This window comes from Oncorhynchus mykiss, chromosome 3 (genome assembly GCF_057628025.1).
Source record: "Oncorhynchus mykiss isolate SJ-2025 chromosome 3, ASM5762802v1, whole genome shotgun sequence".
Lineage (NCBI taxonomy): Eukaryota > Metazoa > Chordata > Actinopteri > Salmoniformes > Salmonidae > Oncorhynchus > Oncorhynchus mykiss.
In genome coordinates, this window is record NC_143024.1 from 12,036,488 (window position 1) to 12,051,075 (window position 14,588).

Here is a 14,588-nt window from a genome sequence, read left to right on the forward strand (position 1 = left end):
CCTCCAGTCTCTCTCCTCCAGTCTCTCTCCTCCAGTCTCTCTCCTCCAGTCCCTCTCCTCCAGTCTCTCTCCTCCAGTCCCTCTCCTCCAGTCTCTCTCCTCCAGTCTCTCTCCTCCAGTCTCTCTCCTCCAGTCTCTCTCCTCCAGTCCCTCTCCTCCAGTCCCTCTCCTCCAGTCTCTCTCCTCCAGTCTCTCTCCTCCAGTCTCTCTCTCCTCCAGTCTCTCTCTCCTCCAGTCTCTCTCTCCTCCAGTCTCTCTCTCCTCCAGTCTCTCTCTCCTCCAGTCTCTCTCTCCTCCAGTCTCTCTCTCCTCCAGTCTCTCTCTCCTCCAGTCTCTCTCTCCTCCAGTCTCTCTCCTTTCCAGTCTCTCTCTTCTTTCCAGTCTCTGATCAAGGCCCATGACAAGGTGGCAGCTAACTGTCTCTCTCTGTTTTTCTCTCTCTCTCCAGTCTCTGATTGAGGCCCATGACAAGGTGGCAGCTAACTGTCTCTCTCTGTTTTTCTCTCTCTCTCCAGTCTCTGATTGTGGCCCATGACAAGGTGGCAGCTAACTGTCTCTCTCTCTCTCCAGTCTCTGATTGTGGCCCATGACAAGGTGGCAGCTAACTGTCTCTCTCTCTCTCCAGTCTCTGATTGAGGCCCATGACAAGGTGGCAGCTAACTGTCTCTCTCTCTCTCCAGTCTCTGATTGAGGCCCATGACAAGGTGGCAGCTAACTGTCTCTCTCTCGCTCCAGTCTCTGATTGAGGCCCATGACAAGGTGGCAGCTAACTGTCTCTCTGTTTCTCTCTCTCTCCAGTCTTTGATTGAGGCCCATGACAAGGTGGCAGCTAAATGTTATGAGATGCCGTCGGAGGTGAACAGTAATGCCATGGCGACCGGCCCCCTCATGCCCGCCGACGCTGTCAGGATAATTGGCATTCAGAAGAAGGCTGGCGAACCACTGGTGAGTTAATGACTGAGTCACAAATGGCACCCTATTCCTTATATAGTGCACTACTTTTGACCAGGGACCAATAGCCGGGCTCCGGTCAATAGTGGTGCACTATGTAGGGAACAGGGTACCATTTAGGACGTCGTCTCAGACATTACCAATCAATCTGCAAGATCTGGGTGACTGTTCATAGTTTGTAGTTAGCAGGTTAGGTACATGGAATATTTAAATCCCTTCTCATGCATTAACCTCCTCTCTCTGTCTCTGTCTCTCTCTCATTCTCTCAATCCCCCTCTCTTCCTCTTCTCCTCCTCAGGGCGTGACGTTCAGGGTGGAACGCGGGGAGCTGGTGATTGCCAGGATCCTGCACGGCAGTATGATCGACCGGCAGGGCATGCTGCACGCGGGCGACGTGATCAGGGAGGTGAACGGGCGCGAGGTGGGCAGCGATCCCAAGGAGCTGCTGGAGCTGCTGAGGGACTGCCAGGGGGGCGTCACCCTCAAGATCCTGCCCAGCTACCGCGACACTCCAGCACCCCCACAGGTGAGAACAGGGTCATATTTATTAGTGAACCGTAGCAAAATGTTTTACAACAGAAAACAAAAATGTTTCTTGTTGGCCAGATTTCAGGTAGGTCCCTCAGTGTCAGTTAGCTTCCATTCACATCCTAATGACAACAACATGGGTGGCTAATCATCCTCCTCTTGGAGGGACATTGGGAATGTAGAGTTTTTGCAGCAACACACCCGATTCAGTTCATTGAGGTGATTCAGCCGATTAGTAGAGTCAGATGTGTTAAAGCAGGGCTGGACCAAAAGCCTGCCCCAACAAGTAACTCTTCAGGAAGAGGGCTGGTTCCCCACTAGGTCAGAGGGGCTGTAATAATGATACTGTTAGATATTAGGAGGAGGGCTGGTTCCCCACTAGGTCAGAGGGGCTGTAATAATGATACTGTTAGATATTAGGAGGAGGACTGGTTCCCCACTAGGTCAGAGAGGCTGTAATAATGATACTGTTAGATATTAGGAGGAGGGCTGGTTCCCCACTAGGTCAGAGAGGCTGTAATAATGATACTGTTAGATATTAGGAGGACGTCTGGTTCCCCACTAGGTCAGAGGGGCTGTAATAATGATACTGTTAGATATTAGGAGGAGGACTGGTTCCCCACTAGGTCAGAGAGGCTGTAATAATGATACTGTTAGATATTAGGAGGACGGCTGGTTCCCCACTAGGTCAGAGGGGCTGTAATAATGATACTGTTAGATATTAGGAGGAGGGCTGGTTCCCCACTAGGTCAGAGAGGCTGTAATAATGATACTGTTAAATATTAGGAGGATGGCTGGTTCCCCACTAGGTCAGAGGGGCTGTAATAATGATACTGTTAGATATTAGAAAGACCATGCCCCTATCTCCTATTAAGAACCTGTTTCTGCACCTGGGCTGTACAGGTCAGAGGAAGTGTGTACAGTACATACACTGCAGTTGTCTCTTGGTCGTATTTGATTTTTGCTTTAGCAGTGTAGATTATGTTTTGGGGGGGAATCTGTACTTTACTATTGATGTTTTTGACAACTTTAACTTCACTGCATTCTTAAAGAAAATATGTACTTTTTACTCCAAACATTTCCCCTGACACCCAGAAAGTACTTGTTACATTTCAAATGCTTAGCAGGAAAAAGGTCCAATTCACACACTTCCCAACTGCCTCTGATCGGGCAGACTTGCTCATCACAAATGCTTAGCAGGACAGGAAATGGTCCCATTCACACACTTCCCAACTGCCTCTGATCTGGCAGACTTGCTCATCACAAATGCTTAGCAGGACAGGAAATGGTCCCATTCACACACTTCCCAACTGCCTCTGATCTGGCAGACTTGCTCATCACAAATGCTTAGCAGGACAGGAAATGGTCCCATTCACACACTTCCCAACTGCCTCTGATCTGGCAGACTTGCTCATCACAAATGCTTAGCAGGACAGGAAATGGTCCCATTCACACACTTCCCAACTGCCTCTGATCTGGCAGACTTGCTCATCACAAATGCTTAGCAGGACAGGAAATGGTCCAATTCACACACTTCCCAACTGCCTCTGATCTGGCAGACTTGCTCATCACAAATGCTTCATTTGTAAAGGATGTCTGAGTGTTGGAGTGTGCCCCTGGCTAGCCGTACATTTACAGAACAAGAACCTGGTGCTGTCTGCTTTTCTATAGTAACAAATCATTTGAAATGATTTATACTTTTACATTTTGATACTTTAAGTATATTTTAGCAATTACATTTCATTTTGATACATGTTTATAACCAAACACTTCGACTCAAGTAGAATTTTACTGGGTGACTTACTTGAGTCATTTTCTATGAAGTTATCTATGACTTTCCATCACTGTGTTTTTGAACCTGTCAGGGTGGTTGAGGGGGAGACGGGGTTGACCTGGTCCTAACCCAGAATGACAGGGCACGCAGCTGGAACTGTTACCCTGCCTGGGACACACTGGTCCTATTAATACACTTCATGGGATAACTGGGGCACTGAGGAGAGGGAGGGAGAGAGGGAGGAGGGAGAGAGGAGAGGAGGAGGAGGGAGAGAGGAGAGGAGGAGGAGGGGGGAGAGAGTGTATGAAAGAGAAAGAAAGCCTATCTGGGACAGGGCTCTCCAACCCTGTTCCTGGAGAGATACAGTCCCGTAGGACAGGGCTCTCCAACCCTGTTCCTGGAGAGATACAGTCCCGTAGGGCAGGGCTCTCCAACCCTGTTCCTGGAGAGATACAGTCCCGTAGGACAGGGCTCTCCAACCCTGTTCCTGGAGAGATACAGTCCCGTAGGGCAGGGCTCTCCAACCCTGTTCCTGGAGAGATACAGTCCCGTAGGGCAGGGCTCTCCAACCCTGTTCCTGGAGAGATACAGTCCCGTAGGGCAGGGCTCTCCAACCCTGTTCCTGGAGAGATACAGTCCCGTAGGACAGGGCTCTCCAACCCTGTTCCTGGAGAGATACAGTCCCGTAGGGCAGGGCTCTCCAACCCTGTTTCTGGAGAGATACAGTCCCGTAGGGCAGGGCTCTCCAACCCTGTTCCTGGAGAGATACAGTCCCGTAGGACAGGGCTCTCCAACCCTGTTCCTGGAGAGATACAGTCCCGTAGGACAGGGCTCTCCAACCCTGTTCCTGGAGAGATACAGTCCCGTAGGGCAGGGCTCTCCAACCCTGTTCCTGGAGAGATACAGTCCCGTAGGACAGGGCTCTCCAACCCTGTTCCTGGAGAGATACAGTCCCGTAGGACAGGGCTCTCCAACCCTGTTCCTGGAGAGATACAGTCCCGTAGGACAGGGCTCTCCAACCCTGTTCCTGGAGAGATACAGTCCCGTAGTACAGGGCTCTCCAACCCTGTTCCTGGAGAGATGCAGTCTTGTAGATTGTTTGTTTCTCTCTGTAGGTTCTCACAGTACAGACTGTAGAGCATTGGGCTGTTGGTGATTTACAATCTGAAGATGTTGTTGTTAAACACCCCTCCTATTTCCTTTTTTCTACCTGAAGCTGTAACTATGGTAACACAGACCTTGTTTTCTAGGTGCACCTGAAACCCCACTTTAACTACAGCCCAGCCACAGACAACCTGATCCCCTGTAAGGAGGCTGGCCTGGCCTTCTCTAAAGGAGATGTTTTGCACATTGTCAACAGAGAGGACCCTAACTGGTGGCAGGTAGGTACTGCTGACCACAGAACAGCCCTTAGCTGTGTGTTATTCATCCATAATCCACAGGTCCTCATGCCTTACTGCTCAACTATATGGCTCTGCTACTACTTTCAGAGGAACGTTCTCTTAGACTCAGGGTTGAATTACTTTCCCACATCCACCCCTAGGCACTTGATCTGAAACAACTGGATGGAGAGATGCAGTGTAAGCAATATGGTAATAGGTCCGTGCTCCATCTTGCCTTCTGATTGGCTAGGTGGACATTTTAATTAGTGATGCACGATAAATCGGAATCAGCCGATATTAGCTAAAAATGCCAACGCCACGTAAAATGTAGCGCTACACGTGCAACACAGCATTCCTAACCTAGCCCACAATGTCTTCTGTGTGGATGGAGCAGTCAACAAGTCCAGCAGTCATTTGAAAGAGTAAGAACATTTCAGAGAGACAACTCAAAGGTGAAATCCATTAGTGGCAAGATAATGGAATTCATTGCCCTTGACCATCAACCGTTCTCTGTCGTGGATGATGTTGGCTTTCGCCGACTGGTTGAGCACCGGTACACACTACCAAGTGTGCTGTTGTTCAGATGTTGCCCTACCGGAGTTACATAGTAATGGCTTCACCACATGCTATGGAACACCGTTTGGGTCTTTTCGTGTCAAATAAGATACACGTCAAATAACACTTCCACAATAACACTATTTGATAATAACACTATTTGATTAATTAAATAAGCTTTTAATTTGCCATGTAAAATAATACCGTTCTATTGGAGAATGTTGTGTGTTCTGAGTTTACAAGCCAAGCACCACCACTACTATCAGTAGCACTGTCAAAGCTGTACAAGGTTCTGAGTTTACAAGCCAAGCACCACCACTACTACCAGTAGCACTGTCAAAGCTGTACAAGGTTCTGAGTTTACAAGCCAAGCACCACCACTACTACCAGTAGCACTGTCAAAGCTGTACAAGGTTCTGAGTTTACAAGCCAAGCACCACCACTACTATCAGTAGCACTGTCAAAGCTGTACAAGGTTCTGAGTTTACAAGCCAAGCACCACCACTACTATCAGTAGCACTGTCAAAGCTGTACAAGAAAAGTCTGCAAACACCGGCCACGAACGATGTGTTTACAATACCGCGTTGGTAATAAAGCATCATTTGTTCAACCGCAACTTCTGGGGCAGCTAGCTTTAGCTTGGTGCCTAGCTAGCACCAGTACAACCAGCCTGAAAACAATGACCAGTAGAACCTGCTGTCAATTTTTCTATTCTTAGCGATGATTTAGGAATCCTTGTGAGTAAGTATTAGCTAGGTAGTCTCTTGTTGTTCCCCTATTGAAATTGAACTTCAGTTAGCCAGCGACCTAACCTTGTTTCCCATAGCTATATTATAAGCAGCCAGCTAGCTAGTGAGTCTCAACGGGACCGGGTTATTTGCTGTGAAGCTAGCCGCAATAAGGATTAGGCACAATAGAGGAATTTGCGGTTTGCCTTCAAAATAAAAGTACCTCTTTGAAAGTGATGCAGAAGGTTACAATTGGTGGAATCATGCCATATTTCGACTAGATAATGTTAAACAAGATTGGAATGTGGAGCAATGAAATGGGGTATCAGTTTACTCGGTGACACCCACAGAACACAACTGTGAAGTTGTGAAGAGTTTACGCAAATATTAGCGTTGTAGCTCTTATCGCGGGACGTAGCTCTTATCGCGGGACTGTGACTGTGTGAAATCATCTCCACAGTCAGCCTATTGTGTGTGTTGACATTCATATTGCACTGTACCTAAGGATTGGGGATCAATGAAATGGGGTATCGGTCTACTCAATACCCAATATATTTTTTCCTAATGTCCTCCTCAGTTATCAGACTCCAAAACATCCACACAGTATAGGTTGACAATAAATGTGGCTCAATTCGCAGTTGTTTCAGAGTCCCGCAATAAGAGCTAATGTTCTCTGGGCGTCACGGAGTAGACTGATACCCCATGTCATTGATCCACAATCCATTGGTAAGGCTGTACAGTGAAATAAGTATGCCCACAATGCAATTCTAAAGTATTTTATTTATTTTTTATTTTACCTTTATTTAACTAGGCAAGTCAGTTAAGAACAAATTTAAGAAGATATCGGACATCGGCCAAAAATGTAATATCGGTGCGTCATTACTTTTACTCATATTGCTTCCAGCTGTCCTAACTCCCCGGCCCTAACTCCCCGGCCCTAACTCCCCGGCCCTGACCACCCTAATGGAATAGGGGCTAGGATTCCATTTCTGACTTTAATTTACAAAACAATAACTGATCCTTAGGAGTAGAGCAAGAGAAACAGGAAGTAGCATGTCTCTGACCTCACATCCTGTCCCTCAGGCAGTCAACATTGTGGGAGGAGCCACAGGACTGATCCCCAGTCAGTTCTTGGAGGAGAAGAGGAAGGCCTTTGTGAGGAGAGAATGGAATGGATCAGGTACATTTCTGACTGTAAAGTGACATTGGGTGTTTTGAAAAGTGCTTCAAATGTAATTATTATTATTATTACGTAGTTAGACTTCTTTACACCCGCCTATATAACTCAACACTGCCTGGTTCAACTAAGGTGAAATGGAATTGTAACACACATCTTTATACTCAACAAAGTACTGACATCTACCCCAAAATTGTATCTTCTTCCCACCTGTTTGTGTCCCAAATGGATCCCTTTACCCTATATAGTGAAAGGTAGTGTACTATATACACATAGCCTCTATACCCATCACAGTTTATTTCTCAAATTATCACATTTGGCAGCAAACTGCCATGAAAGTATAGGCTGAATCCACACTCTAATAAATACCCCCCTCACCCACTACTTACCCTCTACTTGTGTCCACAACTCAGACGTACTTAGGAAATATGTTTACTCTGGTGCCCTCTTGTGGTTCAGTGAACTTTTAATGTGTTTTGTTCCTCCCAGGTGTTCTCTGTGGGACATTAACAGGAAAGAAGAAGAAGAAGAAGATGATGTACCTGATGTCCAAGAATGCAGGTGAGTTCAGCAGCCATTAGACCTCTCTGATCCAGCCGTTAGACCTCTCTGATCCAGCTGTTAGACCTCTCTGATCCAGCCGTTAGACCTCTCTGATCCAGCCGTTAGACCTCTCTGATCCAGCCGTTAGACCTCTCTGATCCAGCCGTTAGACCTCTCTGATCCAGCCGTTAGACCTCTCTGATCCAGCCGTTAGACCTCTCTGATCCAGCCGTTAGACCTCTCTGATCCAGCCGTTAGACCTCTCTGATCCAGCCGTTAGACCTCTCTGATCCAGCCGTTAGACCTCTCTGATCCAGCCGTTAGACCTCTCTGATCCAGCCGTTAGACCTCTCTGATCCAGCCGTTAGACCTCTCTGATCCAGCCGTTAGACCTCTCTGATCCAGCCGTTAGACCTCTCTGATCCAGCCGTTAGACCTCTCTGATCCAGCCGTTAGACCTCTCTGATCCAGCCGTTAGACCTCTCTGATCCAGCCGTTAGACCTCTCTGATCCAGCCGTTAGACCTCTCTGATCCAGCCGTTAGACCTCTCTGATCCAGCCGTTAGACCTCTCTGATCCAGCAGTTAGACCTCTCTGATCCAGCCGTTAGACCTCTCTGATCCAGCCGTTAGACCTCTCTGATCCAGCCGTTAGACCTCTCTGATCCAGCCGTTAGACCTCTCTGTTCTTGCTCTAGCGGGCTTCAGTTCACCATGTGGGTGGTGTTATACTGATAACAGTAGTGGGGGTTGTTATACTGATAACAGTAGTGGGCAGTGTTATACTGATAACAGTAGTGGGGGTTGTTATACTGATAACAGTAGTGGGTGGTGTTATACTGATAACAGTAGTGGGCGTTGTTATACTGATAACAGTAGTGGGCGGTGTTATACTGATAACAGTAGTGGGCGGTGTTATACTGATAACAGTAGTGGGCGGTGTTATACTGATAACAGTAGTGGGCGGTGTTATACTGATAACAGTAGTGGGCGGTGTTATACTGATAACAGTAGTGGGCGGTGTTATACTGATAACAGTAGTGGGCGGTGTTATACTGATAACAGTAGTGGGCGGTGTTATACTGATAACAGTAGTGGGCGGTGTTATACTGATAACAGTAGTGGGCGGTGTTATACTGATAACAGTAGTGGGCGGTGTTATACTGATAACAGTAGTGGGCGGTGTTATACTGATAACAGTAGTGGGCGGTGTTATACTGATAACAGTAGTGGGCGGTGTTATACTGATAACAGTAGTGGGCGGTGTTATACTGATAACAGTAGTGGGCGGTGTTATACTGATAACAGTAGTGGGCGGTGTTATACTGATAACAGTAGTGGGCGGTGTTATACTGATAACAGTAGTGGGCGGTGTTATACTGATAACAGTAGTGGGCGGTGTTATACTGATAACAGTAGTGGGTGTTGTTATACTGATAACAGTAGTGGGTGGTGTTATACTGATAACAGTAGTGGGTGGTGTTATACTGATAACAGTAGTGGGTGGTGTTATACTGATAACAGTAGTGGGTGGTGTTATACTGATAACAGTAGTGGGTGGTGTTATACTGATAACAGTAGTGGGGGTTGTTATACTGATAACAGTAGTGGGTGGTGTTATACTGATAACAGTAGTGGGTGGTGTTATACTGATAACAGTAGTGGGTGGTGTTATACTGATAACAGTAGTGGGTGGTGTTATACTGATAACAGTAGTGGGTGGTGTTATACTGATAACAGTAGTGGGGGTTGTTATACTGATAACAGTAGTGGGTGGTGTTATACTGATAACAGTAGTGGGTGGTGTTATACTGATAACAGTAGTGGGGGTTGTTATACTGATAACAGTAGTGGGTGGTGTTATACTGATAACAGTAGTGGGTGGTGTTATACTGATAACAGTAGTGGGTGGTGTTATACTGATAACAGTAGTGGGTGTTGTTATACTGATACAGTAGTGGGTGTTGTTATACTGATAACAGTAGTGGGTGGTGTTATACTGATAACAGTAGTGGGTGGTGTTATACTGATAACAGTAGTGGGGGTTGTTATACTGATAACAGTAGTGGGTGGTGTTATACTGATAACAGTAGTGGGTGGTGTTATACTGATAACAGTAGTGGGTGTTGTTCCACTGATAACAGTAGTGGGTGTTGTTCTACTGATAACAGTAGTGGGTGGTGTTATACTGATAACAGTAGTGGGTGGTGTTATACTGATAACAGTAGTGGGTGGTGTTATACTGATAACTGTAGTGGGTGGTGTTATACTGATAACAGTAGTGGGTGGTGTTATACTGATGACAGTAGTGGGCGGTGTTATACTGATAACAGTAGTGGGGGTTGTTATACTGATAACAGTAGTGGGTGGTGTTATACTGATAACAGTAGTGGGTGGTGTTATACTGATAACAGTAGTGGGTGGTGTTATACTGATAACAGTAGTGGGTGGTGTTATACTGATAACAGTAGTGGGTGTTGTTATACTGATAACAGTAGTGGGTGGTGTTATACTGATAACAGTAGTGGGGGGTGTTATACTGATAACAGTAGTGGGTGTTGTTATACTGATAACAGTAGTGGGTGGTGTTATACTGATAACAGTAGTGGGTGGTGTTATACTGATAACAGTAGTGGGGGTTGTTCTACTGATAACAGTAGTGGGTGGTGTTATACTGATAACAGTAGTGGGTGGTGTTATACTGATAACAGTAGTGGGTGGTGTTATACTGATAACAGTAGTGGGTGGTGTTATACTGATAACAGTAGTGGGTGGTGTTATACTGATGACAGTAGTGGGCGGTGTTATACTGATAACAGTAGTGGGGGTTGTTATACTGATAACAGTAGTGGGGGTTGTTATACTGATAACAGTAGTGGGTGGTGTTATACTGATAACAGTAGTGGGCGGTGTTATACTGATAACAGTAGTGGGCGTTGTTATACTGATAACAGTAGTGGGGGTTGTTATACTGATAACAGTAGTGGGTGGTGTTATACTGATAACAGTAGTGGGTGGTGTTATACTGATAACAGTAGTGGGGGTTGTTATACTGATAACAGTAGTGGGGGTTGTTATACTGATAACAGTAGTGGGTGGTGTTATACTGATAACAGTAGTGGGCGTTGTTATACTGATAACAGTAGTGGGTGGTGTTATACTGATAACAGTAGTGGGTGGTGTTATACTGATAACAGTAGTGGGGGTTGTTATACTGATAACAGTAGTGGGGGTTGTTATACTGATAACAGTAGTGGGTGGTGTTATACTGATAACAGTAGTGGGCGTTGTTATACTGATAACAGTAGTGGGGGTTGTTATACTGATAACAGTAGTGGGTGGTGTTATACTGATAACAGTAGTGGGGGTTGTTATACTGATAACAGTAGTGGGCGTTGTTATACTGATAACAGTAGTGGGGGTTGTTATACTGATAACAGTAGTGGGTGGTGTTATACTGATAACAGTAGTGGGTGTTGCTATCAGTAACATGTTGTTGGCCAGAGCTGTCTCCTAATGCATATCAAAGCAAAGAGCAGCTGGATAATACCTCTGTCTCTCATTATTGGCAGACATTCATTTAATATTTCAGTGATATGAAAGTGTACTACAGTAGAGCCAAACTAATACGTATGTGTGGAGTAGGTTCATTTTCCATCTATTGTGGGCTCTACACCGAGTGTACAAAACATTAGGAACACCTGCTCTTTCCATTCCATATACTGACCAGGTGTCACTTGTTAAATCCACTTTGATCAGTGTAGCTGAAGGGGAAGCAACTCAATAGTAGGAAGGTGTTCTTTAATGTTTTGAACACTCAGTGTATATAACGGTAGTATAGATGACTGTATATAATACTGAACACAAATATAAATGCACCGTGTAAAATGTTGGTTTCATGAGCAGAAAGAAAAGATCTCAGAAATGTTCCATACGCACAAAAAGCTTATTTCTCTCAAATGTTGTGCACAAATGTGTTTACATCCCTGTTAGTGAGCATATCTCCCTTGCCAAGATAATCCATCCACCTGACAGTTGTGGCATATCAAGAAGCTGATTAAATAGCATGATCAGTACACAGGTGCACCTTGTGCTGGGGACAAAAGACCACTCTAAAATGTGCCGTTTTGTCACACAACACAATGCCACAGAATTGAATGTACATGTTTCTACCATAAGCCACCTTCAACGTCGTTTTAGAGAATATGTCAGTACGTTGAACCGGCCTCACAAACGCAGACCACGCCATCCCAAGACCTCCACATCCGGCTTCTTTACCTGCGGGATCGTCTGAGACCAGCCAACGGGACAGCTGACGAAACTGAGGATTATTTCTGTCTGTAATAAAGCCCTTTTTGTGGGGGGAAAACTCATTCTGATTGGCTGGGCCTGGCTCCCCAGTGGGTGATTCTATGCCGAACCATGGCTGTGCCCCTGCCCAGTCATGTGAAATCCTTAAATTAGGGTCTAATGAATTTATTTAAATTGACAGTTGTTAACTAACTCAGTAAAATCGTTGTATGTTGTGTTTTTATATTTTTGTTCAGTAGTTGTGTTAGTTTTATTACTGAGCAAACTAAGCTGATGGTGGTAGTGTGTCTGTTGTCGTGACGACCAGAGTTTGACCGCCACGAGCTGCAGATCTACGAAGAGGTGGCCAAGATGCCTCCATTCCAGAGGAAGACCCTGGTTCTGATTGGTGCTCAGGGAGTGGGCCGGCGCAGTCTGAAGAACAGACTGATCGTCATCAACCCCATGCTCTATGGAACCACCGTCCCCTGTGAGTCCCAGTCCCCCCTGTGTGTGTGTGTATATCAACCCCCTGCTCTATGGAACCACCGTCCCCTGTGAGTCCCAGTCCCCCCTGTGTGTGTGTGTGTGTGTGTGTGTATATCAACCCCCTGCTCTATGGAACCACCGTCCCCTGTGAGTCCCAGTCCCCCCTGTGTGTGTGTGTGTGTGTGTGTGTGTGTGTATATCAACCCCCTGCTCTATGGAACCACCGTCCCCTGTGAGTCCCAGTCCCCCCTGTGTGTGTGTGTGTGTGTGTGTGTGTGTGTATGTATCAGGGGTACAGCAGAAGACAAACTTCAGTCTCCTATGGATGAATGAGATTTTTCCTCACCCCTCTTTCTCTCCTCACCCCCCTCTTTCTCTCCTCACCCCCCTCTTTCTCTCCTCACCCCCCCCTCCTTACCTCCCACCATTTCCTCACCTCCCTCCAGTCACGTCTCGGCCTGCTCGGGAGGAGGAGAGAGACGGCCAGTCGTACTGCTTTGTGTCTCGGTCCCAGATGGAGACAGACATTAAGGCCCGTCGCTACCTGGAGCACGGAGAGTACGATGGAAACCTCTACGGAACCAAGATGAACTCCATCCACGAGGTGGTGGACGCAGGACGTACCTGCATACTGGACGTTAACCCACAGGTAGGTCTGACACACACACACATTTCACACAGTCAGGATCTATTCATTTTAAAGGTCCAGTTCCATCAAAAATGTGATTTTCCTGTGTCCTTATATTACTGCACTTAGGTTGGAATAATACTGTAATGTGAACATTATGATCATGCCTTTTTAGTGTAAGAGCTGATTGAAAAGACCGCCTGAAATTTCAGCTTGTTTTTGTGGGATTGAGTTTTGGCCTGCCTGGTGACATCGCCATGTGGAAAGTTAGTTTAACAGACCAATAAGAAAGAGAGTTCCAAACCTCTCTGCCAATAACAGCTAGTTCTCAGTTTTCCCCAACCAGACCACTCCCAGACAGTCTTGGCTAAATTCTTTGAGAAATTGTTTTTGCTAAGAAGCTATTTTTTGTTTCTTTTTGACTATTTTGATTGAAAATAATGACAGTAAGGGACCTCATTTGTTACCCAGAAATCATTTGATATTGAGATAAAGACAGCTGCGTGGATCATAAGCAAAACCTGAATAAGCATGATGTTTGTTGATGGGTCGTGTGTGTGTGTGTGTTGATGGGTCGTGTGTGTGTGTTGATGGGTCGTGTGTGTGTGTGTTGATGGGTCGTGTGTGTGTGTGTTGATGGGTCGTGTGTGTGTGTTGATGGGTCGTGTGTGTGTGTGTGTTGATGGGTCGTGTGTGTGTGTTGGTGGGTCGTGTGTGTGTTGGTGTGTGTGTGTGTGTTGATGGGTCGTGTGTGTGTGTGTTGATGGGTCGTGTGTGTGTGTGTTGGTGGGTCGTGTGTGTGTGTGTGTGTTGGTGGGTCGTGTGTGTGTGTGTGTGTTGATGGGTCGTGTGTGTGTGTGTGTGTGTGTTGATGGGTCGTGTGTGTGTGTGTGTGTGTGTTGATGGGTCGTGTGTGTGTGTGTGTGTTGATGGGTTGTGTGTGTGTGTGTTGATGGGTTGTGTGTGTGTGTTGATGGGTTGTGTGTGTTGATGGGTTGTGTGTGTGTGTGTCGTCAGGCGCTGAAGCAGTTGAAGACAGCAGAGTTCATGCCGTTTGTGGTGTTTGTTGCTGCTCCACCACTGGACACACTAAGAGCTATGCACAAAGCCGTGGTGGACGCTGGACTCACCACCAAACTGCTCACGGTCAGTCTCTGGATGTTGGTGGATCTGTGCACAATTCTGACTGTTGTAGTTATACAGAAGATAATCACTGATGGAAACCTCTCTCACTCTCTCCCCTTCCACTCTCTCCCCCTCCACTCTCTCTCCCTCCCCTCTCTCCCCATTCTCTTCTGCTCCCTCTCTCCCCCTCCCCTTCTCCCTCCCTCTCTCTCTCCCTCTCTCTCTCTCTCTCTCTCCCCTTCTCTCTCTCCCCCTCTCCCCCTCTCCCCCTCCTCTCTCTCTTTCTCCCCCTCCACTCTCTTTCTCCCCCTCCACTCTCTTTCTCCCCCTCCTCTCTCTCTCCCCATTCTCTTCTGCTCCCTCTCTCTCTCCCACTCCCCTTCTCCCTCTCTCTCTCTCCCCCTCCACTTCTCCCTCTC

The 14,588-nt window shown here is 46.6% G+C and overlaps 1 protein-coding gene across 2 annotated transcripts in view; it reads left to right on the forward strand.

Annotated features, from left to right (window-relative positions):
- The window catches only part of pals2a (protein associated with LIN7 2, MAGUK p55 family member a), a 45,033-nt gene that overhangs the window by 27,062 nt on the left and 3,383 nt on the right, over positions 1–14,588 (forward strand). The window contains exons 5-12 of one of the 2 annotated variants that reach the window (XR_016491990.1): positions 799–945; positions 1,250–1,477; positions 4,504–4,635; positions 7,002–7,098; positions 7,585–7,656; positions 12,232–12,417; positions 12,863–13,065; positions 14,062–14,190. Coding sequence is in view for 1 of the 2 variants with exons in the window: in XM_090220840.1 (XP_090076966.1) it covers positions 799–945; positions 1,250–1,477; positions 4,504–4,635; positions 7,002–7,098; positions 7,585–7,656; positions 12,256–12,417; positions 12,863–13,065; positions 14,062–14,190 (1,170 nt within the window). In the remaining variant the exon portion in view is untranslated. The remainder of the gene's footprint in view (positions 1–798; positions 946–1,249; positions 1,478–4,503; positions 4,636–7,001; positions 7,099–7,584; positions 7,657–12,231; positions 12,418–12,862; positions 13,066–14,061; positions 14,191–14,588) is intronic. The other variant, XM_090220840.1, reaches the window with a different exon arrangement.